At 37.4% G+C, this 26148-nt stretch overlaps 1 protein-coding gene across 1 annotated transcript in view; it reads right to left on the reverse strand.

The window, feature by feature from the left end:
- Positions 1–26148, reverse strand: part of LOC149575742 (putative methyltransferase PMT7) — a 149162-nt gene that overhangs the window by 23088 nt on the left and 99926 nt on the right. Inside the window, exons 4-5 of the mRNA XM_089815533.1 lie at positions 18160–18449; positions 16606–16989 (exon numbers count right to left, since the gene is read on the reverse strand). Coding sequence (XP_089671659.1) covers positions 16606–16989; positions 18160–18449 — 674 coding nt within the window. The remainder of the gene's footprint in view (positions 1–16605; positions 16990–18159; positions 18450–26148) is intronic.

Below are 26148 nucleotides of genomic sequence, written 5' to 3' on the forward strand. Positions count from 1 at the left end.
CACTCTGCTTGCAACCCCATTTGCAAAACCTTCACCAAGTGTTGCCTTATGAACCATTCTTTAGAAAGCCCCTTAAGCTCATCAAGTGATAAGTAGGAGAAATTTTCAACAAGTCAAATTGTGATATTGCTATGAGGATGTAACTGTGTAGTTTTTGAGTCAAACCCATTGACTCGTGTTTCATGAATCAATGAGTTTGACTCAAAAACTACATAGTTACATCCTCATAGCAATATCACATACTCTTTTATTTTTACTTTTTGCGCTAACCCTAAAACAACCCATATTTGGAATTCACAAACACATTTCATTACTTATTTGCTCTCTCCATCTTGCAAGTTTCAAGTGAGGTAATTGAATTTGAAGGACATTGATTGTGGAGTGACAAATACCATTCTAAAGGTAGATTTGAGTGTTGAAGGTATGCATTTCAACCATATTCTTTAGTTTTTTCATAATTGTTTCAAGTTTTTCAAAAGTTTCAAAAAAAAATCTAAGCTTTTGTAGGAGTTTTGCAGTATGTTATTTTATTTTTTATTTTTTGTCATAGATTGTAACAATAAATAGTCATGGCTCAGTGGGTGGAGAGGGATCTCAACAATTTAAAATTGATAAAGGATCTCCTTTATGGAGACACAATACAAGAATTTCTCGATGTGTTGGAAGTGAGCGGTTTATTTGGAAAAGTAATTTTCACAATGTACAATATAGAAGCTCCTACTCTCGAGTCAAACCTCATTTTTTGGGCCCAATGGTTATAGAGGGATTAATGTGTTAGTGACAAGATAAGAAGGGGTTGCCACCTGGGAAAACAAAAACATTCGTAGAAGGACAAGAAAATGTTGACAAATTAATTATAAGGGAAACAAATTAATGTCAGGCAGATTGTGTTGTGGGCCTTTCATGTTTCCCCATTAGCTAGACATCTCGGGTTCTTTAAGACATACAAAACGATTTGGGAGAGATTCCCATGGAAGGTCTTGAAGACAATATATGCAACAATATGTTAGAGAGTGTTCTATTCATGGACAAAAAAAAACACGAGCATATTTATCCAACTGATTTACTGTAGCTGCTTACCATTCTTGAGAGGAAGTAGGAGTGTTTATTTATGGACTTCATTGTGGGCTTGTTGAAAGGCCAAGGTAGGTATTGCATATTTGTAGTGGTGGATCATCTCACCAAATATGGACACTTCTTCCCTATCACCAATATGTGTTCAACAATGTAGGTAGCTGAGTTGCTCTTTCGAGAGATCTTTAGCTTGCATGGTTTACCTCGAAGTAATATGAGTGACCAAGATAGACAATTTATGAGTCACTTCTAGTAGGAGTTGTTCAGGTTGTGTGGGACAAAGTTGACTCTAAGCACTATGTGGGACAAGGTTGACTCTAAACACTAGTTACTACCCTCAAACTAATGGCTAGATTGAGATCATTAATAAGAGGGTGGAGGGCTATCATCAAAATTATGTGTCAACGCAGCAATGAGCCTAAGTGAAGTGGATTTACTTGTGTGAGTACTACTTTAATTCCACTCACCATATCTCTATTCAGATGACTCCTTCTAGAGCCCTGAGTTTCATGCTTTTGTTCTTCAATGACAGTAGGGTGGCTAGTGCATGTGATTTATTGTAGGCCAATCATGATATCATGAGGACTCTGAAGGACGATATTCAAAGGGCATAGAATCAGCGGGAGTAGTATACTGATTAGTGAAGAGTTGCTCGCTCTCTCTAGGTTGGTGATATGGTAAATCTAATGTTGCATCCTTAAAGGCAATCACATATGCGGAAGTGTGGAGCTGAGAAGCTCAAGCCTCATTATTATGGACCCTTCTGTGTGGTTAGAAGAGTTGGTGAGGTAACTTATGAGCTTCATTTGGCAATGCACAACAGCGTACACAATGTGTTCCATGTAACACACCTCAAGAAGGCGCTAGGTAGTCATGTTGTCCCACCTTCTGTTTTGTCACCCCTGGATGATGAGGGGAAGTTAGAGCTGATCTCTAAGACGATATTAAATATTAGAGAGGGACATATGTGCAGGTGGGTCATCAAGTAATATTTGGTGTAGTGGCAGGATCTACTTGTTGAGGATACTCCTTGGGAGTTGGAGGATATTCTTCAACATCTAGGATTGCAATTGCTCAAGGACAAGCAATCTTTATAGGGGAGGACTGTGATGTCCCATTTCTAGCAAGCTTCAAGAACTTGGTTATGTTAGCTCATCATTACAACCCTCGAGCTACCAACTGAACTTGAGGGTCTCTAGTGATCGACTTATTATTTATAGTAAGTCGTAAGATCTAGTTTCCACTTTCAACAATGCACTGTGGGGATGCCTTCGGTCTGGCTATTTCAGCTTAGTTACTAGTTTGAGTTCGGTTCGAAGAACCGGTTCGCTGGTATGGAAAAATTTTGTAAAGGGTTTTGGGTTTGTGTAATATCCCCGTCATAAAATAGATTATTAATCAAACTATTTTTAATGTGCCGATTGATTTAATATATCCCGGACCCATTTTTGTTTTGTTTTCGTAATTTATGTTGCCGTCGGCTATCTTTGTACACCCTCGGAAAGTTTTCCCCGGCGGGTATTTAAGCACGGCTTGTAGGTAGTCATTAGGATGCAATTTGGATTATTATCTTTGTACTGCGAATTCCTGTTGTTCTCTATTGTTCGCCATTTCAGAAGTGAAAGACATCCCTATTTGGTCTATCCCGTTTCAATGGGATTTAACCCTCACCCTATTCCATCACCTGTAAAACTTCGCTCGGATCTGGCAATTCAGAGCATCATCTTTCGACATATATTAATTGGAGATTGTTTGTGTTCAAATCTCCATTCTTGTTTGGCATTATTTGATGAATTCGGGATTAATAGTTTAAAGTGCAGATCTGTAGTCATTCTTTCTTCCGTACCTCATTCACTGCTCACAACACTCCGTGCAACTACCATTATACACCTGTATGGCCTCCAAGCTAAGTCATACTACCTTCAAACTAACCGTACGACCTCCACTCATATACTGTACGACATTCACAAATCCCGTACGACTTCACCCACTGTGTCCCAAGACAACCGTACGACCATCAAGATCAACCGTATGGCCTCCTGACACGCCCACGGACTTACCTCTCTGCTACTTCTTGTACAGACTACCGTACGGCCTAACTGTTTGTCCATTCTTCCCACCGTATGGCCAACAACCTTACTGTACGGCCATCAATTTGCCAACCTCCTAGCAACTATCGTACGACCTCCTTCCGTGTGTAATGGGGCAAGTTGACCTCGACATTCATCAAGTTTATACTTGTATGGATCTATTCTAGAGAGGTAGCCAAACAACGAAACATTACAATGGTATCAAAGCTTCGAACTTGCCGGCCTGTGCATAGTGAATGACAGTTTATAGCCGGAAGAGAAGAACCCATTCCGTTGATAAAATGGCTGCAAAAGCAGAACCCATAGCTTCTGAACTCGTGGCACTACTGAGAGAACTTGCGAGGAATCAGGCACAGATCAATGATACTCAGTGTCTCATGGAAGAAACTTTCAAGAAGTTGGTTGACAATAAATTATCTATTGAACAAAATGGTCACAGTGCGGACTCAGTGTCGGGTAAAGCAAACCCTCATCCAACACGCTCTCGACCTTCCATGTTTTTTCCCCCACGGCCGAAGGCACCACATGAAGGGAAGTAGCCGACCTTTGAAGAAATGCAAGAACAGTTGAGAGAAGACTGGAAGAATGCAAATTTGGAGAAAGATGTATCCTACAAAGACTACGCAAATTTGAAAGTGAGATATTCGGGAGGTGGAAATAGAGGAAATTTTAATGATGATCTCAGAGGAAGTTGAGGAAAGTAAATTTGTCTCTATTTGAAGGATCTGGATCCATATCTGTGCAAGCGTGGGTAATGAAGGCCGATACTTACTTCCAACTTAATCCTACGCCAAAAGAAGCAATTAAATTTGCGGCATTACACTTTGAGGGAGTTACACATGAATGGTGGCATCAAGACACCATTACACTGTGGCATGATCAAATAAATACCTATGCGGAATTCACTGAGAGATTGATAGATCGATTTGACGGTAAAGATCCGGAAGTCAATTTCAAAGATTTGGCACAACTGAGGCAAACTAGATCGATTGACCAGTACATTGCAAAATTTCAGAAACTCTCTGTTTTGGTCACAGAAATTTTTGAAAAAAGACGGATAGTGTTCTTCATGCATGGATTGACAGAACCACTGAAGGGTTGAGTAAAAGGGTTCAATTCTGCCACCCTATCGAAGACCATTAAGAAGGCAAGGAGTATGGCATCATCAATAGTGTCATCCTCATGAAGTTACTCATATTGCAAACAGCCAATGTTTCTGAGAGACGAAGATAACAAACATCCATTGAGAAAGTCGTATGTGGACAAAGCTACAAAACAGGAGCTCCGAAGGAAGAAACTATGTTTCAACTACAAATGACCATGAGAACCTGGGCACAGATGCCTCGGGAAAGGAAAAATCCACTACATTGAGGTTGTGTCTGATGATGAGGACGAATAACAAGATATACCCTCCGAAGACAACCAACCCCACGAGGACACCAAAATGGTTACTTTGAACCCTAAGGAAAGAATAGTAGCATTGGTACGGCACGAAGGAACTATCGCTCTTATTGGTAGCCCAAGGTGCACGGTGTTTCATGTACGAGGAACCCTCCAAGGACAAAGGGTTATGGTGATGCCCGATAGCAGGGCTACTCTAAACTTCATAAACTCATCTCTAGTGAAGCGAAGAGGTCTACCTACGGAGACACACATAGGATTCTAGGTCAAGGTTGCCGAAGGGACTCTTCTGCCCTGCACACACCTTGTTCCTTAGCTAAGTATCACAATGGCGAATCACATGTGATTGAGGATTTCTTCATAGTGGACCTTGATGACATGGAGGTTATTTTGGGCATACAGTGGATGGAGACACTTGATGAATACACTCAGAGCTTCAAACGAATGGACTTCACTTTTGTTGTTGATGGAAAGAAAGTTGTTCTCCGTGGAATGGCAACTGAGGATCCGAAGGAAGTTTCTGCACATCGGACGGAAAACATTTTTCGGTGTGATGATGTTGCTTGGGTTGCACATTGTTTTGTCTCGGCAAAACCTATAAAAGGGCAACGGATACCTCCCCAGGATGATGATCTCCAAAATGTTTTGAGTGAACATGATAAAGTTTTATAGACATTCCTCCTAGCATACCACCTCATCAAGGGTTTGAACACACTATCAAGTTGGAAGCAAGAGCCAAGCCAGTCATAACCACACCCTACTGCCATCCCAAGACATTCAAAGATGAGATTGAAAAGATGATTCAGGAACTGCTAGAGAAAGGATGGATCTGTCCCAGTTCTAGCTGTTTCGCGTCATCAGTGGTATTGGTCAAAAAGAAGGATGGGACGATGCACATGTGTATGGACTACTGTGCGTTGAACAAAAAAAAATAAAGAATAGATATCCCATTCCAAGGATAGATGAGTTGTTGAATGAATTACATGGCGCAGCCTATTTTTCTAAAATAGATCTCCGTTCCGAATACCATCAAATCTGCATGAGGGAGGAAGACGTGGAAAAGACAGCTTTTCGTTGTCACTATGGGCATTATGAGTTCCTGGTCATGCCGTTCAGATTAACAAATGCACCTGCTACATTCCAATCATGCATGAATCGCATCTTCAACAAACAATTGCGTAAGTACATTCTGGTACTTTTTAATGATATTCTTATTTATAGTAGGACATCGAAAGAGCACCTAAAGCATCTGGATGAAGTCCTAAGAATCATTAAGGATCAATCTTTGTTCACCAAGTAATCCAAGTGTGATATCGATATGACAGAAATATTGTACCTAGATCATGTTGTTAGTAAATATGGAGTTCAAGTTCATCACGAGAAGATTCACGCTATCCTTGATTAGCCTCCTCCAATATCACTCACGAAATTGCGAGGGTTTTTCAAACTACACAATTATTACCGGAGGTTCATTAAAGGATCCTCTCAGTTCAGCGCACCCTTAACAGATCTAACAAAGAAGGATTCTTTCCAGTGGAATGAAAAGGTGCAACTCATTTTTGATAAGTTGAAAGAGGCAATGAGCACTTGTCCCGTACTTACATTACCTAATTTCACTCGACCCTTCATTCTGGAGTGCGATGCATTTGGAGAAGGCATTGGCATAGTACTGATGCAAGATAGACAACCCATAGCCTCTGAGAGCAGGAAGCTTACGCAAACATAATGCTTATATTTCGTCTATGACAAAGAGATGTTGGTCATTGTACATGTACTAACCAAGTTCCGACAGTATCTAGTGTGTGCCAAGTTTGCCGTTCGTATGGATCACAATAGTTTGAGATACTTTCTGGAGCAACGGGACTTGAACAAGAGGCAACAAAAATGGGTAAGCAAGGTTCAGGCTTTTGATTTTGACATTGAATATGTGAAAGGAAAGAACAATGTGGTTGCGGATGCTTTGTCTAAGAAACCCGCCATCTGCTTACTAACCCAGATTTCAACTGACTAGAAAGCACATTTGTTGATAGAATATTCCAAAAACACATTTTACTATGAGCTCATGGTGGATGACATCATTTACTATAAGAATCAGACATTTTTAGTGTCAGAATCCAAATTGAAGCAGAAAATCTTGAAGGAGGTACACGACTCACCCTTGGTAGGAGACTCGGGCCTCCTCAAAACCTACAGACATCTCAGGGAAAGGTTTTCATGGAAAGGACTTAAAGGAGACATATTGCAGTATATAAGAGAGTGCGTTCTGCCAGTAGAACAAATCTGAACATACTCTACCTGTCGGGTTACTGCAACCTCTGCCAATTCCATAACATAAATGGGAAAGTATCTCGTTGGATTTCATAACCGGACTTCCCAAAGTGAACGGAAAGGATTGTATCTTCGTGGTGGTTGACAGACTGACAAAGTACGCACATTTCTTCGCCATCCCCTCATATTTTTAGGCTGCACAAGTTGTTGATCTATTTTTTAGAGAAGTCTTTCGTCTACATGGGTTACCCCAGAACATTGTCAGTGATTGGGATAGGCGATTCATCAATATCTTCTAGACAGAACTATTCCGGTTGGTAGGGACAAAATTGTCACCAAGTACTAGTTACCACCCTCAGACAGATGGACAAACGGAGATTGTGAACAAGCGGCTCGAAGGTTACCTTCGGAACTACGTTTCGGCACAACAACGGGCATGGGTCAAATGGATACACTTAGGGTAAAATTTTTACAATACCATGTACCGCATGTCCATCGGGATGGCACCATTCAAAGCTCTATATGCATACGAACCCCTTTACTTCATCGACACAGTTCTGGGAGATAGCCACGCACCAAGGGTGAGGGATTAGCTTCAGGAGGGACAGAACATCCTAAGACACCTAAAGGAAAACTTATAACGGGCACAGAATCAACAAAAGATGTACATTGACAGACACCGAATAGAGAAGAGTTTCGAAATAGGAGACTTGGTCTACCTTAGGCTCCAACCATACTAACAATCCTCATTGAAAGAAAAGGGAAAAGAAAAACTGAAGCCACGATTTTATGGCTCTTATCATGCAGTGAGCTGCATCAGTGAAGTCGCCTACGAGTTGGAACTTCCGGAGGGGAGCCGTATTCATAACGTTTTTCACATTTCTTGCCTGAAGAAAGCTATGGGACAGAACATCACAATAGCTACAGAACTTCCGCAGCTCAATGAAGAAGGAAAGCTCATATTGGAACCAGCAGAGATTATTGAAGAACGCAAGAAGACCTTGCGGAGCCGAACAATGAAGGAATATTTGGTAAACTGGAAACACTTGCCGCTAGATGACACAACCTAGGGAGGCAAGCACATGCTACAACATCCAGCATTGCGTTTACGTGAGGACAAGCAAATTTTGGGACGGGAGCATTGTAATATCCTTGTCATAAAATAGATTATTAATCAAACTATTGTTAATGGGTCGAGTGATTTGATATACCTCGGACCCATTTTTCTCTATACTACGAATTCCTTTTGGAGTTCTCTGTTGTTTGCCATTTCGGAAGTGAAAGACCTTTTCTATTTGATTTATCCAGTTCCGTCGCCTATAACACTTAGCTTAGATCTGGCAAATCAAAGTATCAGCTTTCGGCATATATTAATTGAAGGTTGTTTGTGTTCAAATCTCCATTCTTGTTTGGCATTATCTGATGAATTCGGGATTAATAGTTTAAAGTACAGATTTGTAGTCATTCTTTCTTTCCTACCCCATTCACTGGTCACAACACTTCGTGCAACTACCATTACACACACGTACGGCCTCCAAGCTAAGTCATACTGCCTCCAAACGAACCGTACGGCCTCCACACATATACCATATGACCTTCACACATATCCCGTATGACTTCACCCACTGTGTCCCAAGACTACCATATGGCCATCAAGATCAACCGTACAACCTCTTAACACCCCCACAGACTTACCTCTCTGCTACTTCCTGTACGGACTATCGTACGGCCTAACTGTCTGTCCATTCTTCCCACCATACAGCCAATAACCTTACTGTACGACCATCAATTTGCCAGCCTCCTAGCAGCTATCGTATGGCCTCATTCCGTGCGGCCTCTTTCAAGCCTCCTTCCGTGTGCAATAGGGCAAGTTGACCCCGGCATTCATCAGGTTTATACTTGTACAGATCTGTTCCAAAGGGACAGCCGAACAACGGAACATTGTAGTTTATTTGGGTTCATTCGTACAAAAACATGTTAAAATTATAAAAATATATATATGTATACATATTTATGAAGCCTAGAAGCATAAGTTAAAATTAGAATGTCACATAGTATCACAAAATCATATGATTTAATCATTTAAACAATCAAAACAACATAGGCATAAATTTTTAACTTGTAATTATAGCATCGTGTATCAAGATCACACCATCATATATTTCAAGTTCAACATCAAAGATTCAAAATATTAAGATTAAATCACGATCCATGAATCATAACAAGTTCAAGTATCATTATTTCAAGTTCAAGTTTCAACTAATGTATTAATATTCATCATCTTTATCTTCTTCTTCTTCTCCTAGTTCTTCTACATTTGTTGACTCGACAAAAAAGCTAATACCAATGGGATCAGCAGCAAGAATAGTAGTATGGGTATCAAAATCTTTACTTGTAAGCCGATAAGTAGAAGCATCCAAGTCCGCAAACTTTGCATCTACATTCCACCTCTTTGTCTCCTCTTTTTTGTATTCTTTAATTTTGTGCAAGAGGAGAGGCAAGTTGTAATGCACAAATACTAAGTTCTCTGGTTTTTTTTATTGCAACCTATTGCGCTTCACTCAGTGGATAAAAGGATATGTGCTCCAATTTCTTTCTAAAGCAAATGAACTAAACACCTACGAAGACATGACCATGTAAACAATTAAAATAAAATTTAATTATGTATCTTGAATCTTAGAATTTCTAGCAATTTATGAAGACCAAGTAAACCAATAGTAATTTCTTTAAAATTAAACTTACTTGTGCTATCACTTTGATTGCAAAGGGGCTGCAATGTTGGGAATCTTTGGCCATGGAGGTACCATCAACTATGAACATCCTTCCTAAATCAATGATGAAGAGCATCATTACTTAGAGTTTTTGCATTCGCAAACTATATGAACTCATGCGTAATCAAATCTCGCATATCATCATCAGGAAAGAGTCTTTGAAATGTTGTCCTGTATCCATTAGACACTTCATAAAACTTATAGGGTGGTAGCCTTCTTGGCAGATCAACATACTGGGTGCTATAGCATTTGGGCGCCAATGCATAGGCAAGTAAATTTAGAGGAGTGGTCATTTTGTACCATCTTTCTACAACAATTGCTTGCAATTGTTTGAAGGTCTCTTGACGATCTTGCTCTTTTTCATTTACAATTTGCTTGATCTTCTCAAGCATTGAGTATATGCAACCATAGATCTCTCTGAGCCAAGGCCTATCCATGTTTGCGTACCTAAGCATGATCATAATGAGTTCGGTTAGCTTAATAAGATATTCCACACGTTCCCACTATAATTCATCCAATATCCTAAACTTTATTTTGGATGCCCTCTCACTATTGCTTTGCCTCCATATAGTCCAATTATTGCTGATTACTATATTGGAAAATGCCTCTTTCACTTCCATAAGTCATCTCAAAACAATTACATTTGATCCAAAATGTGTCTTAGCAACCTGTAACATAAAATAGAGCAAAACAAATACAACTATTAGATACATACTTCAAAAAAGAATACACATTTCATAATCAAAAATCAGAAATTGTAAGATTCTACTTTTTTTCTAAATTAAATAACTAACTTGAGTTCAACTTTACTTACCTTCAACAACTCCAAACGTGAGAACATTCTGAATATCCCTCGAGTGATGTGGTGGTTTGTGATGAACATCTGGATGTCCACAACTTCTACACACACCTCCTTGATCCACTCAATATTTTCCCAAACTTTTGTAGCATAAGATTGTGTCAATGAACTACACAAGGTGTCCAAAAAATATGCCGGTGTCTCTCTTCAACCAACAAACCAGAAGCTCTATAATTCTTTGTGTTGTCCTTACATCCTGGACAATGTTTCTAGCACCCACTTCTTCAATGGAAGAGATGAGATTATTAGCAATAAGTTGTCCATCTTTTACTTGCCCCTCACAATCCACTGTTTTCAAAAACATTGCCCCTTTAGGGGACACCGACAAAACATTGATCAATGGACGATTTCTAGCATATTTCCACCTGCCTGAAACAATTGTTACCCCTATCTCAATCCATGAATCCTTGATGGGCTTCAATTTCTCATCAATCAACTTAACCTCTTGATCCAACAAGGTGGTTCGTACTCTCTCAAAACCGCATACTGAATACCCTGCAGGTGTTGCATTCGGATTTCTCGACATCTTCTTGAAATATGGAGTGAAGAAGATTAAACAACAGCCCATTTGCATACAAGCATCTTGTCGCATCAATGTTGACAATTTTCCTATTTTGATTTTGAAATGCAATTTCAATTGGTCCCTTTCTTTTTTGTCGAAGGGGTGCTTCATTTTGAGAATCATGGGCAATTGAGGTAGTATAGAAGGGGTGATCTTCTATCACAACATCTGGGATGGATTTCATTCTCTTTGCTCTTTTCTTATTTTTATTGCCATCAGTGTCATTTTGCCTAAGTTCATCTCTCTCTTCTACTTGCTCATGCTCTTCAATATATTTTAACACTGACGAATTTGGCAAAGGTGCATTTTTCTCCAAGACATTTCTTCACTCCTCTTCCAAGGTATCCACACAAATGGCCCACCACACGATAATATGAATTGTTTCTTTCTACATCACAATCCCAATATTTCCAACTGAAACCACCACCTCCTGGAAGACTATGTATAATATCCACATACTTGCACAAAGGAGAATTAGATTGGGATTCAATTCTTTGTGGGGTATTGGCATTTCCTACTGAGGAAGAGGTAGTTCCCATTAAAGTTCCTTTTCCTATGGCAATAAATTGTATACATATTGAGAATTAAATTTTAGGGAAAACGACTTAGATCTTATTGGCAATGAAAGATAATTCAAAAAAAATAAAAAGCTTAAACAAAACAAAAAGAGAAATAGAACAAGAACTTACCTCTTCCTACCATTGTAAGCTTTCAAAGGTGTAGGAATGAGATACAAGCACTTCAATATAGCTCAAAAACTAATCTTCCAACTCCTTGCACAAACAAACTCTTACTCAACCACCTATTTTCTCATACTCAATGCAAAACAACCTATTTACACACCACAAATGAGTGTTAGAAGCCATCATAAGTCATTTACGATCACATTTTAGGGTTGTAGAGCTCAAAACACAGTGTAACAAGGTGACACGTTCCCCCCCCCAAACTAGGCCGTCTCGGAGACGGGGACGTCCCCGAGACAGGGGGACAACGTCTCGGCGTTTCAGGCACCGCCACCACCGCCAGAGATGGCGAGACATATCCGAGACGGCTAGAGGTCTCCAAGACAGGGGAGAGATCTCCAAGACGGGAGAGACGTCTCCGAGACAGCAAAACCTCTTCGAGTGTGGGGGTGCCAGGGGGCGCCAAGGAGTCTCCTTCATTGCGGGGGGATGCCAAGGAGTCTACTTCATTAATTTGACATTTTGATTTGGACTCTTGGAGACTTGTAGTTTTTGTTTGCATTATATACTTATTTTGATATCATGATTCATGGCACATGATACTCATTGTAATCATCTTTATGTCACAACTCATATGATCATTGATTACTATTAGATAGTAGAATCTAGATACTAATACTATTGATCTGAAGGCTGATATATAGAGTCCAGACTAATATTTATTATTTGTTGATGTTCAATGTTCAATGTTCATTGTTTATTTGTCCTTTGATCATGAATCATGATGTTCCAATTGAAAACTTCAATGCAATGTTCAATGTTTAAGTTTTTTATATCTTTGTATCTTATATTGTATAATTGTAGTACATCTTCTCATAACTAGCATTTTAAGTACCATATGTATAGTATATACACCCCTGCTCCTTTTGCCACCCACCATCCCTCGCAGTTGTCCCCCCATCGTCCCCTTGTTGTCCCCAAATCAAGGCCCCTCTGTCCCCCCGTCTCGGAAACTTGTCCCCCCATCTCCCAGGGTGGTGTAACTATGTCAAAACATTATAAAATATGTTCAAAAACGTCACCTAAATGTCGTCCCCTGGGGAAACAATTCTCTCAGGTTCAACGAAAATTTGTCTTGGGAGACACAAATTTGCCAAGGTTCAATCTAGCATTCTGCTAGTTCGAACCAACCCTCAAAAATTCGAACCCTGTCTATATTTGTGGCGAATTAAACCTGAAGCACGTACTGGTTCAAACCCAAACTTGGTCCAGAGGCCAAAATGGCGAACTAGGGTAACTAAGTATTTCAATATCCTAATGGAGCCTTGATAGTTTCTTGGGCTAAGAGCATGATGAAAGTTATTTATTAAGTTTTACTTAAATAAATAACTTTATGAGTTAAGTGAAGTAATTATTATAATACTTGGTGTAATTATATTATTTCAAGAATTGTTTGGTGTGAAGAAGAAGCCATTTGAATTAGAATGTTATAAAAGCAAGCTCTTGGAGATGAAAAATCATCCTGTGACATTTTTTATTTTGGTGATTTGAGGGTTTGAAGGACTGAGCTGGAGGAGTTGGAAATTTCTACAATTTGATGGCACTTTGATTGGTTTCTATGTTGTTTAGTTGTGTCAGTTTTTATTTGCTGCAAACTGGGTTGTGATCAAGCACTAAATTGTGATTGATTTGTTCTGGAATTGGGTGTTTAAATTGAGGAATTTATTTGTTGTTGTATGGGAAAGCAACATGGGTTCTTGCATTGGTTGTTGGGTGTTGCATTTGGTTTGATCGAGCATATTTTGCGGAGCCACAAGGTCATTCATGGCTGCTATGGGATTTGGAGAGAGGGATTGATGTTGGCGTGAGGTATTTAGAATGTTGTGAATTTATTGTGTTGGCAGCGTTTGAATCTACAGACCAGCATGGGTTTCAAAGAGTGATCGCTTAAGGCTTGAGGACAGGCGTTTCATTACAGGCTTGCTAAAGGTGGAGATTTCATTTTGATTTGCATCTATAGGTTCTTGTTTGCATACTCATTTGAGCATTGTAAATATTGATCAAAATTGCATATTGAGAATTAATTCAGTTTGAATTTCATTGCATAAATATTTCAATTTCTATGCATTGTTATATTTCATATTCTGAAAAAAGCAAAAAAAGCTTATATTCCAAAACAAAAAAAAATCACAAAATACCAAAAACACTCAAAAAAACAAATTCTTCAGCATAGTTGGAGTAAGAGCTAGCAGGACTCTTTACAATTTTGAAAATACCTTTTTGTTGTCATCTCCTATATTGCAAATGTCATTAGATATACTGATATAGACTCTCCTAGTCCTACAGAAATATATGAGACATTTGAGAGTGTGTTGGGAAGATTTAAAAATGGTTGTAGCAAAGGATCCTACTTTAGGGTTTTATGAGGAGCATATTAGGCCCATTGTGACACGGTGGAATATTATGAGTACCCTGCTTCATATAGCAGTCTTCGCTCTAAATCCCAAATGGTATGCAAAATTGGATGGAAGGGAACCTCCGTGTGATGATCCAAAGATATTAGATGGCTTCTCAAAAGCCATTGATAAGATGTTTTCAAAGTGGGAGGCTTCCATACTTCGTGCAACATTCCTTGACTCCACAAACCTCTATGGCCCCAACTTGAGTAAATCACAAGCGAGGTTGAACAAAGTCTTATTGGCATAGAAAGATTCTATTAGGTGGTGGGCATGGCATAGGAGAGATAACCCAAGTTGAAGTTGCTTGTTGCTCGCCTACTTGCTCAGGTTGCTAGTTCCTCTATTGCAAAGAGAAACTTCGTCTACATATGGCTTTGTCCACTTGCTCAAGAGGAAAAGACTTACCTCTAGACGAGCAGAGAAGCTAGTGGCGGTGCATTGTGCTCTTAGACTTCACGATCACCAAAATCCAGAGTATAGGAAGACTCCATCATTAAGGTGGGATGTTGATCCTAAAGATGCGGCTTAGGTTGATGAGGAGGAGATACCACCAGAATTGGTTGGGGTTCCATTAGATGAGGATGCTCTTCTTTCCACAGGCTATGACTGAGAGGACTCTAATTTTGGTGCAAAGTTGGCTGAATTGGAATAGGAATTGACTAGTTATGTATTTTGATTTTTATATTGAACACAAAACTATATGGAAGCACTAAGCCTTTGGGCATTTTGGTTTTGTTTGTTAGATATTTTTTATCATCACATGCATATATGCTCTTGGCAATGATTTTTGATTTCTGAATTTTGAATGCATATTGCGTTTTGAAACAATGAAATCTTGTAAACTTGTATGTTAAGGCTTTGTGATGTTTAAATGGCATGCTTTATCCATATTTTCGTATGAATGTCATGTATACTAGCAAATTTCCTTATATTTTATATAATTGTCCCCTTTGCACCCCCCTCCCCCCATCTCCAATTTTGGCAAAAATATTTGTCGTCCCAAAAGCTTGGAGTAACGTTGGTTCTTACTTAGCCTCTTGCAAATCAATATAATGCATCTCTTTCTCCATTTTAAGCAAGAAATGAATGAAAACCCTTCAAGCAAGGATATTGCATTGGAATCTCACAAGTGGTGTTAGTCATATTGGTTTTGAGGTGGTTTTGTATTCTAACATATCTTATGAATTGCAGAAATCAGCCCTTTCACATGATCCCCATGTCATATTATATAAGTTACAAACTATGCTCCACGGAGTTTCCGAGACAGGGATGTTTTACAAGACGGGGACTTGTTTTTGGGACGAGGATGGGTCAAAGCCAAAATTTAGGGGACGGGACCTTAGGGGACAGTGATTAAAAATATTGTGGATTTTTTTACATAGAGAGACAAAAATTCAAGTATGCATATCATAACATTGATAAACCATTCACCATAGACATTTTTGAAGATCAATACATGGAAAATTATCAAATGATAAAATATTAAGTACCTCCGTTATAACATATCACATACATACGTAGTAAAATGTAAATGCCTAAAGTCTCTAATATTATGCATGAAATCAGAATAGAATAAAGAGAAGTGCAACTAAAATAGTAAGTAGTAAATAAAAATACTAAACGTAATCTTTCCTCACTGTTGCTACTGCAGTTGCTCTATGTTTTTTTCCCTCTTAGCAAGTACATCATATCTTAAAATGACTAGAAGAGTTATTGTTTTAGTGTTTTAATGGACAAATATGGTTTCCACATTTTTATTATGTCTTTAAGAAAACTACGGACCCACACAAAAAGTAAAATTTACTGTTTTTCCTTTAACCCACTAGCTGGAAAAAAGGGGACGGCTAGAAGTTTCGGGGACGGCTAGGGGACATCAAAGCTGTCCCCGGTACTGCTGGCCGTCCTCAAGTTTCCAAGTTTCCTGCCCAAATTTTTTTGCCATTTCAGGGACGTTTCCAAATTTGGCAAAAAGGGGACAGCTCCGTTTCGTCCCCGGGACGGGTACAAGCCAAGAAGCATAGGGGACGCGTCCCCGTGGAACACTGGTTACAGATGCTTTGGATAGTAGATGATCTGAATTTTTCCTTTTTTAACGCATATAAATCTGTTGTAAAATATTAGTCATGCATCCTTGAGCGCATCCTTGATTTTTTTTTTAAATAACATAAAGAAGATACCATAAGGACAGATTTTTTCTGAAAACAACATAATGATAATGCATGCAAGAAGACTAGAAAAGAAGAAGGTATGGGTCAGAAAAACATAGAAGGGTAAGGTAGGGTTTAGAAACATGTTCACTTCTTAAAAAAGCTACATCGAATAACTCAAAGATTCTCTGAAATCGATTAGCATGAATTAAGCTAATAAATACTTTACTATTCATCTCATAATGGAAAAATAATTGAGAAGTTTCACTGAGTAAAGACAAAATTGATTACCTTTTTTCTCGAGTCGTTTAGGGAAGACTGATAGGCGCTCTCGAAAGGGAGGAAGTTGCTGAAGGCTTTCCTTTTGGGGACTTAAAGTTAGGCAATTTTGTAAAGTTTTATTCCATGATTGATCTGGATCATCTGACTGGTCACATAAAATTAAACTTTTTGACAGTGCTTTCTGAAATTGGCATTCCCTGTCACCTGGCTTAAACCAAATTGCTGTTTGAATTTGACGTGCAATCAGCTTCCAGCACATTGAATTTGTCAGATTTGTCATAATCTCCCATTGAAGTGGGAAGTCCTTATCCTTCCTATAAGCAGGCGGTGCAGAATAAACAAAGTACCCCTTTGGTCTCAAAAGTCGGTCCACTTCTTTCAGCAGAATGCCATCTACACATATTTGAAGAGAAGCCCAAACAATTGATGTTCAAATTTAATATGGTCCAAATGCAAAACTTATCTAATTATAAAAATCTGATTAGACTTTTGTATGAAGATGAAAATGAAGATACCAAAACTTAACTATACAGCAAAGCTTTTGATTCATTTAAAAGTTATTAAACTCTTTGCTTTATCAGCCATAATCAGTAGATTTGTAACATTACAAAATTTGTACTATTCAAGCTTAATTTATTGTTATTAAATCCTATGCAAGGCATTTTGATCAATAAAATGCCAAACAATTTTTAGTGTTTAATGATTAAACATCTGTATCTTGAGGACTTCTAACTAAGAAACCCGCACACCAATCTGATAAATTCTTTTTATAATTAAGTGGCACAAACATTCAACTTCATTCATACAGATCCACCTCACAGCCCTTGGTAACTTAAACTTGCATAGGCAGAGTTGACTTAAAACTTACAGGCTATTGACAATGACATCTCCAGCAATCTTTAGGTAGAAGGTTGAGAAGTTGAAATTACGACTTAGGTACTGGATAGACATATTTTCGTATGAGATGCACAAGTTTAAACTTGAAGTTACAGGAAAATCAAGAATAACACATTAAATGGGGGGTCAGAATTCATCATATAATGAAGAAAAGTTATAGATTAAGGTGAGCATTAATGAAATTGGAGTAATCAGCTTATTTGATATCGAAATTGTCTATGTCAACCCATTTTATACAGCATACTTTAGCCAATAAGACAAAGGCAGAAGCTGTCACCTTTCCTAAAAATTTAGATAACCAAAAATTTACTAATTCTTTGAAGCTTCTCCCGAATACAAATAACCAAAATCAAGATTTATTTAGCTGTTATGATCACTATATATTCCATTTTTTGGCATCAGATTTTCAAATAGATGTGATTGCTTTATGTCAATACAAAACCTTTGTATATAAATAACAGCTATCCCACAAATTCCCATAAAAAGTATGCTGATGATCCATTTGTTAATCATAATAGGCATACCACACGCACATATTTCTCAAGTAACCAATATTAATATAGTTTAACATAGCACCACAATACTTTGTGGAGAGACAGCAGACAAAAAAATGAAAAGATTCCTGCATAATCAAAGTCTAGACCCTAGCATTGACTGATTACTTACCATTTTCATGCCAATCAACACGACAACGTGAGCAATGAACCATTTCAAATGAATTACTTGGATAGGGCAGCTGTTTTGTTCCCAGAATTGCAATCGTAGCACTGATTCCTCGTTCAAGAGCAAGCTGAATTTGATTCTCATGCTCATCCCTCGGAGCAAATGACATAGTCTGTATATCCAATTCAAGAAGGTAAGCTGCAAAACTTGCAACACCACAGCCAACATCCAGAACTTGCACCACCCCAACATCATGTAGATCCCCTGTGCCATTGGATATCATATTTCCTAGCCTGTTGCAAGGTACATATACTTAAATGACCAATATATGTATCCAATCCAATAATAAAGAAAATGCAATCAAATAATTATTTATCCAGAAAAAAACTGCTGAGTAATTGATGAAACTGTGTTATAATTTGATTTTAACAAATCTAGTGAAGCTTGGAACATTTACAGCAACTCGAACATAGAAAGAAATAATGACAAAGCAACAATGAACCTTATTAAACATCTATTCTGTCTGTAAAAATAAAAACAATATGATAATCCTAGAACAAGAAACGAAAATATATAGCTACCAGTCGCTTCCCGCTCCTGTTACAATCCTAGACAACAGACCCAGATTAGGAAAAGAATTGCGCACATGCATTATGGAACTCACTTAAGGAAGCACAAGTTGATAAGGAAGTGAACACCAACCCAAAAATAAAAGATAAACTGTTCTTACTAGGATATAGGAATCAGTATAGGGAACACTGATTTTTGTGAAAAACCCAGATATTAATGGCATGCCTAGGTTCATACAAAAAATATAAAATATACATATAAACAGACTAAACATTGTACCCACTTTGTTCATAGAAAGTCCAAAGTCACATATTATCATAAAGACGACAAAATTGATAATATCTATTACGATATACGTACAGATTATTTCTGATTATATGAATGAAATAAATGCTATGATTGTTTTGGTTGTGTTTGTATTAGGGTTTAGAGGGGTGGATTTAGGGTGTTCCTTACAAGTTTGATCCATGTGGATCTACACGTCTGACCTGTAAACAACCCAGAAATGATTTTAATCTATGCTCCCTCAAGTTTCTGGGAGAAGGACAATAGGGGACCGGGGGATGCATTTCAGGGATGGGTTTTTTTTAAATGCCACTTTTAGGGGATGGCTACTAAAAACTAGGGGAAATTTTAAAAGATGAGGATATTTCAAATATTCATATGAAAACATTTATCAAGCATTGATAATAGCCATTAGAAACTTTGTAAGCATGGGCAAATGAACAGAAGTTATGATGTTCTTTATATATTTATAATATATATAAGCATGAGTTAACAGAGACATGCTTGATTGGCGTGTATATTCAAGTAAGATTTATTATTGGAGTTTTTCTGAAGCCTTCATGATGGAAAGTTTTATCGTCAAACTCATAACAAAGAATAATGCTTAAGAAAAAAGAAAACTATTGTTCTAGTTTGACCTCAATTGGTATACCAATAGATGGGATTGCTCTATGAGTTGTTTGTATAAGGCATGACTAACACATTTTTGCATTATGAAAAGGCATTTCTTACCGATTATAGAGGATAAACTCGAAAATTAGTTATGAAATTAGTGAATCAGAAATGGTGGAAAGTAACTCGCGACTGATTTTTTCATGAGCTCACAATGAGTTTTTCACAAAAATTCTGTTTATTACACTATCTGATGAAATGAATAGTGAAAATTGTGAACAGAATTAATAATGCATGCTAGATAGAGGAGTAAAGGTATATCATTATTCACACATGAAGATACTGAAAAGTAGACCAAAGATGGCAAACCAAAAATTAGACTTGATCCAACTACATCATAGTGCTTTCCTTGACAATACAAAACCTATTTAAAGGACTTGACAATTTCCAAAAGGACACAACTGTCTGCAAACCGACTCTTATAACTATCAAAAAGCCAACAAACTGTTAATACATAATTGGATACAACCATAATTATGAAATAATAAAGGCTTTGTATACAAACTACATCATCCCTGCAACACTCCCAAGAAAAAGTCATCTTTTACACAACAAGGAAAACAAGTAGTCAAAAAGTAACATTAGGGAACACTTTCCAAAATGATGATGATATTGCAAATGAAGATCTGTATGCAAACTTGGAAGCATAGTTCGCAAATTCATACTCAAAGTGTACTTGGCGAGACAAATAGATTTGACAAGGGTTTGGCGGAAATACTTCTTCAAAATCACAGACCGTGGCACACACCATATTCACGATTTTTTAAAAGGCTTTAGCCAATATATGAATAACGCTTAGGACCAACCAATCAAGGGACCACATCTCATTGCATGCTTCAGGCCAAGGATAATGCACCCAATCCATCACTAAACCCAAATAATGTTGTAGGCACTTCACAACAATTCTAATCATGAAATTATTACTCATTTTCCGAGTACGTATTTTTTCCAAATTCAATAACCGGTAGGGAAGAACCCTACTGGCTCTTTGATTGGATAATGCTAACTGATGAAGATATTTTGCTTGGATTTTGAAATTGTTTTGCAATTTTATGTGTTTTGATTTTAAAAAATTGTTTTTTGACAATAATAAATGAAATTAACATCACAATGCAAAGAAATTGAATTCTATTAGCAGCAATGCCTTCAAAAAGTTTATTTAAATATTTACAAACCTCTGAGAATACAATTATCTAAATGCAGATATTCAACTATGGAATTATGTGAACTTGGAGATTGAATGTGCATCCAAATAACCTTCAGTATCAAAGTTGTAACGCAGCTATACTAGGAATAAATGCTGCCTTACAAACATAATGTCATAGTTGCTAATGATATATTTGCTGCCTTAGATAACAACTGTAGCCACTATGGAAGCAATCTCAGGCTTCTATGGCAAAACACAGGCAGGAAAAATAAAGCCGTACCTCAAACTATGACAGCAGCAGCCTTTATATTCAATCACAGCTCCATAATCATGCATTCGGCAATTAAATAACAGTCTTCATTCTTGTAAATTATATCTGATATGAGATGTTGAATCTTCTTCACAATTTGATAACCAAATTAAGTACAATAATAATCCATCAATGAGATTACTGTTGTCACAATTCACTGGCAAAGAATAACCAATTCAAAATGCAAAATACTTAAAAGAATTCCCAATTCTTCCATCCTTCAATTACTCAAACCCTAGGCACAAACTCTTCAACAAATTTACCATATCAATGCACAATAGAATGGTTCTTTTTTTTTGCATTGAATACATAATTCTCAAATGTAAATTGAGCTTGAATCTTCCAATACATACCTCACATAACTTACGTATGTGCCTCTTTGGTTGCAAAGTTTGAAATATAATATTTTATTATATTTCCCTCCAAGAGCAACTTTAAGTTATAAGTTGACATATAATATAAGTCAACTTATTAATTTAAACTCCCCCATTGCTCCAAAAATGGCCTTTTCATTAATATAATGATATCCTGACACATAAGGTCCTTGTTTCGTGTGCGCAGGTTTTAAAACTTCTCATCCCAATTCCTATGAGCTATAACACTAAGGTGCCCTTTAAACAATTTCAGTAGAAATAGCAACCTTAGTGCACATAATTAAATTATAACCAATAATACATCTGACTTTGCGAAAATGACCCAACCACACCAGAAGTGAAATCCAACTGCACAAGAGTGATCATGATGATGAAATATGACTATGTTCCCCTGAGTTTCCAGGACGGGGACGACAAGGGACAGTGGGACAAGTTTTCGGGACGACAATTCTTTTTGCCAATTTTGGGGATGAGGGGAGATGACAAATGGGGACGGCTCTATAACAATAGGGAAAATTAAAATATATAGAGAAATTTAAAGTATTTATATGAAAACATGGATAAAGCATGTACTTATCATAATAGAAGCTTAAAATATAAGAATCAGCAGAATTCATATGCCAAATTTGTGTTACTTTGAGAGTCAAAGTCTAATTTGTTCTAGAGGTCAATTTCAAAGTCCCCTAGGTGTCCCCAAGCCTCCAAGACATTTCCGAGATAGGGACGGCTGAAAATATACTGGGGACGCATCCCCAGGTAACATTGAAATATGATGAAAGATCCTAATTATAGACGCTCACTTCAAGAATCTTGGAGCCTAATTCAAAAGTCAAAAATAACACTTGAAAGCGTCACTCAACTCCTCCAAATCATCTAAGCTCAATGGAATCATCCATTTACTTAATATATATAGTAAGTCTCTCAAAATGGAGCCAAAACCCACTGAACAAACTAGCTTCAGAATACATCTAGGGTTTGAACTTTGGAGAGATATTCAGAATATATGAAGGGTTTGATCTTTGCAAAGATATACACTGACAATCATCCTCTGGTGAATCAAATAACTCCATAACAAGGTCCTCTAATCACCAATATTAGCCTACAAGGACCCAGTGATAGGTTAAATCCATTGACTTTGATGCTTGCTCAAAATGGGGACATTATAGTGTATGAAAAACTCCTCACCAATTGGACTCTCAATATTTACCCATTGCCTACTAAACAAAGACTACGTAGAAGACCAACAAGAATTAAATCTGAACCATCAATTGTATTGTATTATTGTAGACATTTATCCCTACAACCTAAACTATGGAAAAGGTCTATTCAATGCAAGCAATTCACAAAGCCATATGTTAGTGCCAACATATGACAAAAAATTGAAAAATTAGCTCATACAATATGAATGGAAGATATAGAAGATGTATGGTGTGTGAAAATAGGTCGTATGGTAGTCCAAGGGGGACATTGTACAATCGATAGAGGTGGTATTTTTTAAATTAAAATTAGGTTGTACAGTAGTGAACAATACTTTAGCTCATATTTATATAGACCATATTGGAAAGTGGAGAGTTGAAGAATAGAAGCGGGAACTAGACCATGCAATGCTATCTCTCAATTTGTATGGTGGAGAATGAACGAGGTCATATGGCTAAAGGTTGAACTTTAAATTAAGTTTTATTATTTTCATTATATTTTTCATTCATCTTGTGGGAACAACATTGTCTTCTATATTGTGATTGCAAAATATATAAAAAATTGTTTAAGTAATTTTATGTTTTTTCATAGTTTTGTTGTGAAGTTGATCTCGCAACAAGTATATCTACACTATAGATTAATTATATTACTATTAGTATTGTGAGATGTTCCTTAATTAATTGTGATCTTTGCTAAAGTTGGGTGCTAATGCTAGAACTACAAGTGTCATCTTTTCCAAACCTCTGTAATATCCCCATTTTTATTAGCATCAAAATTTGAGGGATTAGCCTATTATTGTAATCCTCATAGGCTAATTATTGTGGATAGAGGGTCCTCTAAGACAAAGGCTCGATTATGGGAGGGTCTTATCTTCTTTACAATTTAGTATGTTCCAACCAGTGTAACACAGGAACATATCCCCCCCCCCCCAAAAAAAAATCCCAATGTCTCAAAGACAGGGACGCATCAGGGACTAGGGGACGTCATTTTGATGTCTCCAATGGTGCCACCAATTAGTCGTCATTGTGGTAGAGACGTCCCGGTGTCCCCTGAGGAGATGGGGGACGAGAACAAGTACCCTGACCCCTCCAAGGGATAGCTAGGTGTCCCTTGTCTAGCCAAAAAAAAAGATTGTTTAAATAATAAAACCATTTTATATATTCTATTGGGCATATTGAATATCATATAATGTTGCTCAATGTAATCATCTTTATGATGAGATAGTCATACCTTTGATATCCATGACTACTATTATTTAATATTTATATAATAGAAATTAGAACTCTTCTATTTACTCATTTGAGTATTGAAAATTTTAATATTTTATTGTTCAATGTTTCACTTTCATGTTCAAGTATTTAAATTTTAGAAAATTAGCATTTTACATCTTTGTTTCATAGCTAGGATTTTAAGTACATGTATAGTATACAGTTTATAAACATCCCCGCCCCCCCCTCCCTTGCCGCCATCCCCCTATCGTCCCCAAATTGAGGCCCCTCTACTCCCCTGCTTGGAAACCTGTCCCAATGTCCCCGGTCTCCTGGGGCGGTGTAACTATGGTTCCCATTTGGTCTTTGTTTGACTCAAATTGGACTTTGTTTTGGCTTAGTTTCATGCACCTACAATTTATGGCCAAGTCTGGTGATGGTTGAGAGAGGCCCTTTCTATTTTAGGAAATTGCATGTGGTCACATGGGGAAATAATAGGTGTGACTCTTGTTTCAGACGACATTTAAAGATTAAGAATTTTGGAAGTTATTATTATTTCAGTGGCCAAATTATTATTAAATCATTAAATGACTCATTATAAAGTTATAATTTCACTTATGTTGATGGTTGTGTCATCATTGGAAGATGTCATGTATTTAATTAATTCATGGAAGCCCACATCAAGGAATTAATTAAATTTTTGCCTTAAGTGAAAAGTGTATGGAAGAAGCTATGGCCATTGGTGTGTCGAAGAAGATTTTGGCTTTAATTTTTATAAAAGCAAGCCTCTAACCTTGATTTATTCATCTCTCTTTCCCTTATGCATTTAATTCATTGTGTGACTATTGAGGGTTTTGGCATTGGCTTCTTGAGAGGATTGATTCCTTCATCTTTTGTTGGCACTCTGATCTGGTAAGGGGGCCAATGAATTGTGTTGCATTTCTGATTCTAATTGACAATCAAATTGTTGTTATATAACAATTTGATTACTGATAAAATCTGAAAGTTATCGTCCAAGGGAACAGCGTTATATTGACTGCTGAAGCTGTGGATTGCAGGAGATATCTGATATATTCCTGGGCGTCCAACAGTACAGATTTACTGTTGTATTTCTTAACCAATGGAGGGCAAAATTGGGACTGCTACTATCTCTATTGGGGCAGCATTTTGCTCACTGTTGGAGCGATCCGATTGGCAGTGATTCACAACCGCCTATACTTGGGAAATTAACACCATTTAAGGGCATATATGGGAGCTGAACACTGTTATTGAGTGGCATGCGTTTCTAGCAGCTGTGAAGCCATTGTAATAACCTGCAATCACTTTCTTCAGGATGGTATTTGGTATTCTGAAGGCAGCATACATCCTTATACCGGCTGTGATCTATCTAGGAACTGAAATTGATTATCATCAGGTGTCGATCTTCAGTCTATTCTGCTGCAACCAATCGCCCTATCAGACATCACAAGTTCTTTCATTAATTGCTTTCTCTTTACATTTATCATTGTAATGCTTGCATTCATCAAAATTGCAATTGAAGATTATGCTGGCAAGCAACAGTAGTCTCAATAATTGTTCTCAGTAATTGTATTTGTTTCCTCATGCATTTCTATATATTCTGAAAATTCAAAAATAAGCATATACATTCAAAACCAAAAAAATTGCAAAAACTTCTAAAACAAAATTCTTTGGGATAGTTCTTGAGCGAGCCAGCAGGGCTCTTACATTGGTATCAGAGCTTGCATGATAAGTGTTTGACAAAATGTTGAACCGCTAGAATTAAAGTTAGAACTGGTTGGGTTCATTACAACCTCATACCACATACAGCACACAAGCCATCCAACTTTTTGCTAATCTCTATACCTTAATAAACTTATAGCTAAAAGGAAATACCTCGTAGTCCGCCATTTGCCAATGAAATAGGCCGCAAAGAGAACTATTTCATCTTCCAAATGACTATAATTTGAAATTGATTTTATTGTTCATTTCTATTGGACCCTATCCTTGCTTTTTCATAATGCCGAATCCGAGCAAGTTGCTTCCTCATACACTACTTGGTTCTTCAAATTGATTGTATACTTCTAACATTTGTTATCAAAGGATATTGTATTCCTTTTCTAATTGTGAAAAAAACTTTGCTACTACCAACCAACCCCAACCCAATAGCGTGTCTTACGATTTCCATTCAACAAAAATGTTTGGGTTCCAATAATAACCTTTTGGCCACTA

Source organism: Cupressus sempervirens, chromosome 2 (genome assembly GCF_028749045.1).
Source record: "Cupressus sempervirens isolate cs-2001-9-10 chromosome 2, ASM2874904v1, whole genome shotgun sequence".
Lineage (NCBI taxonomy): Eukaryota > Viridiplantae > Streptophyta > Pinopsida > Cupressales > Cupressaceae > Cupressus > Cupressus sempervirens.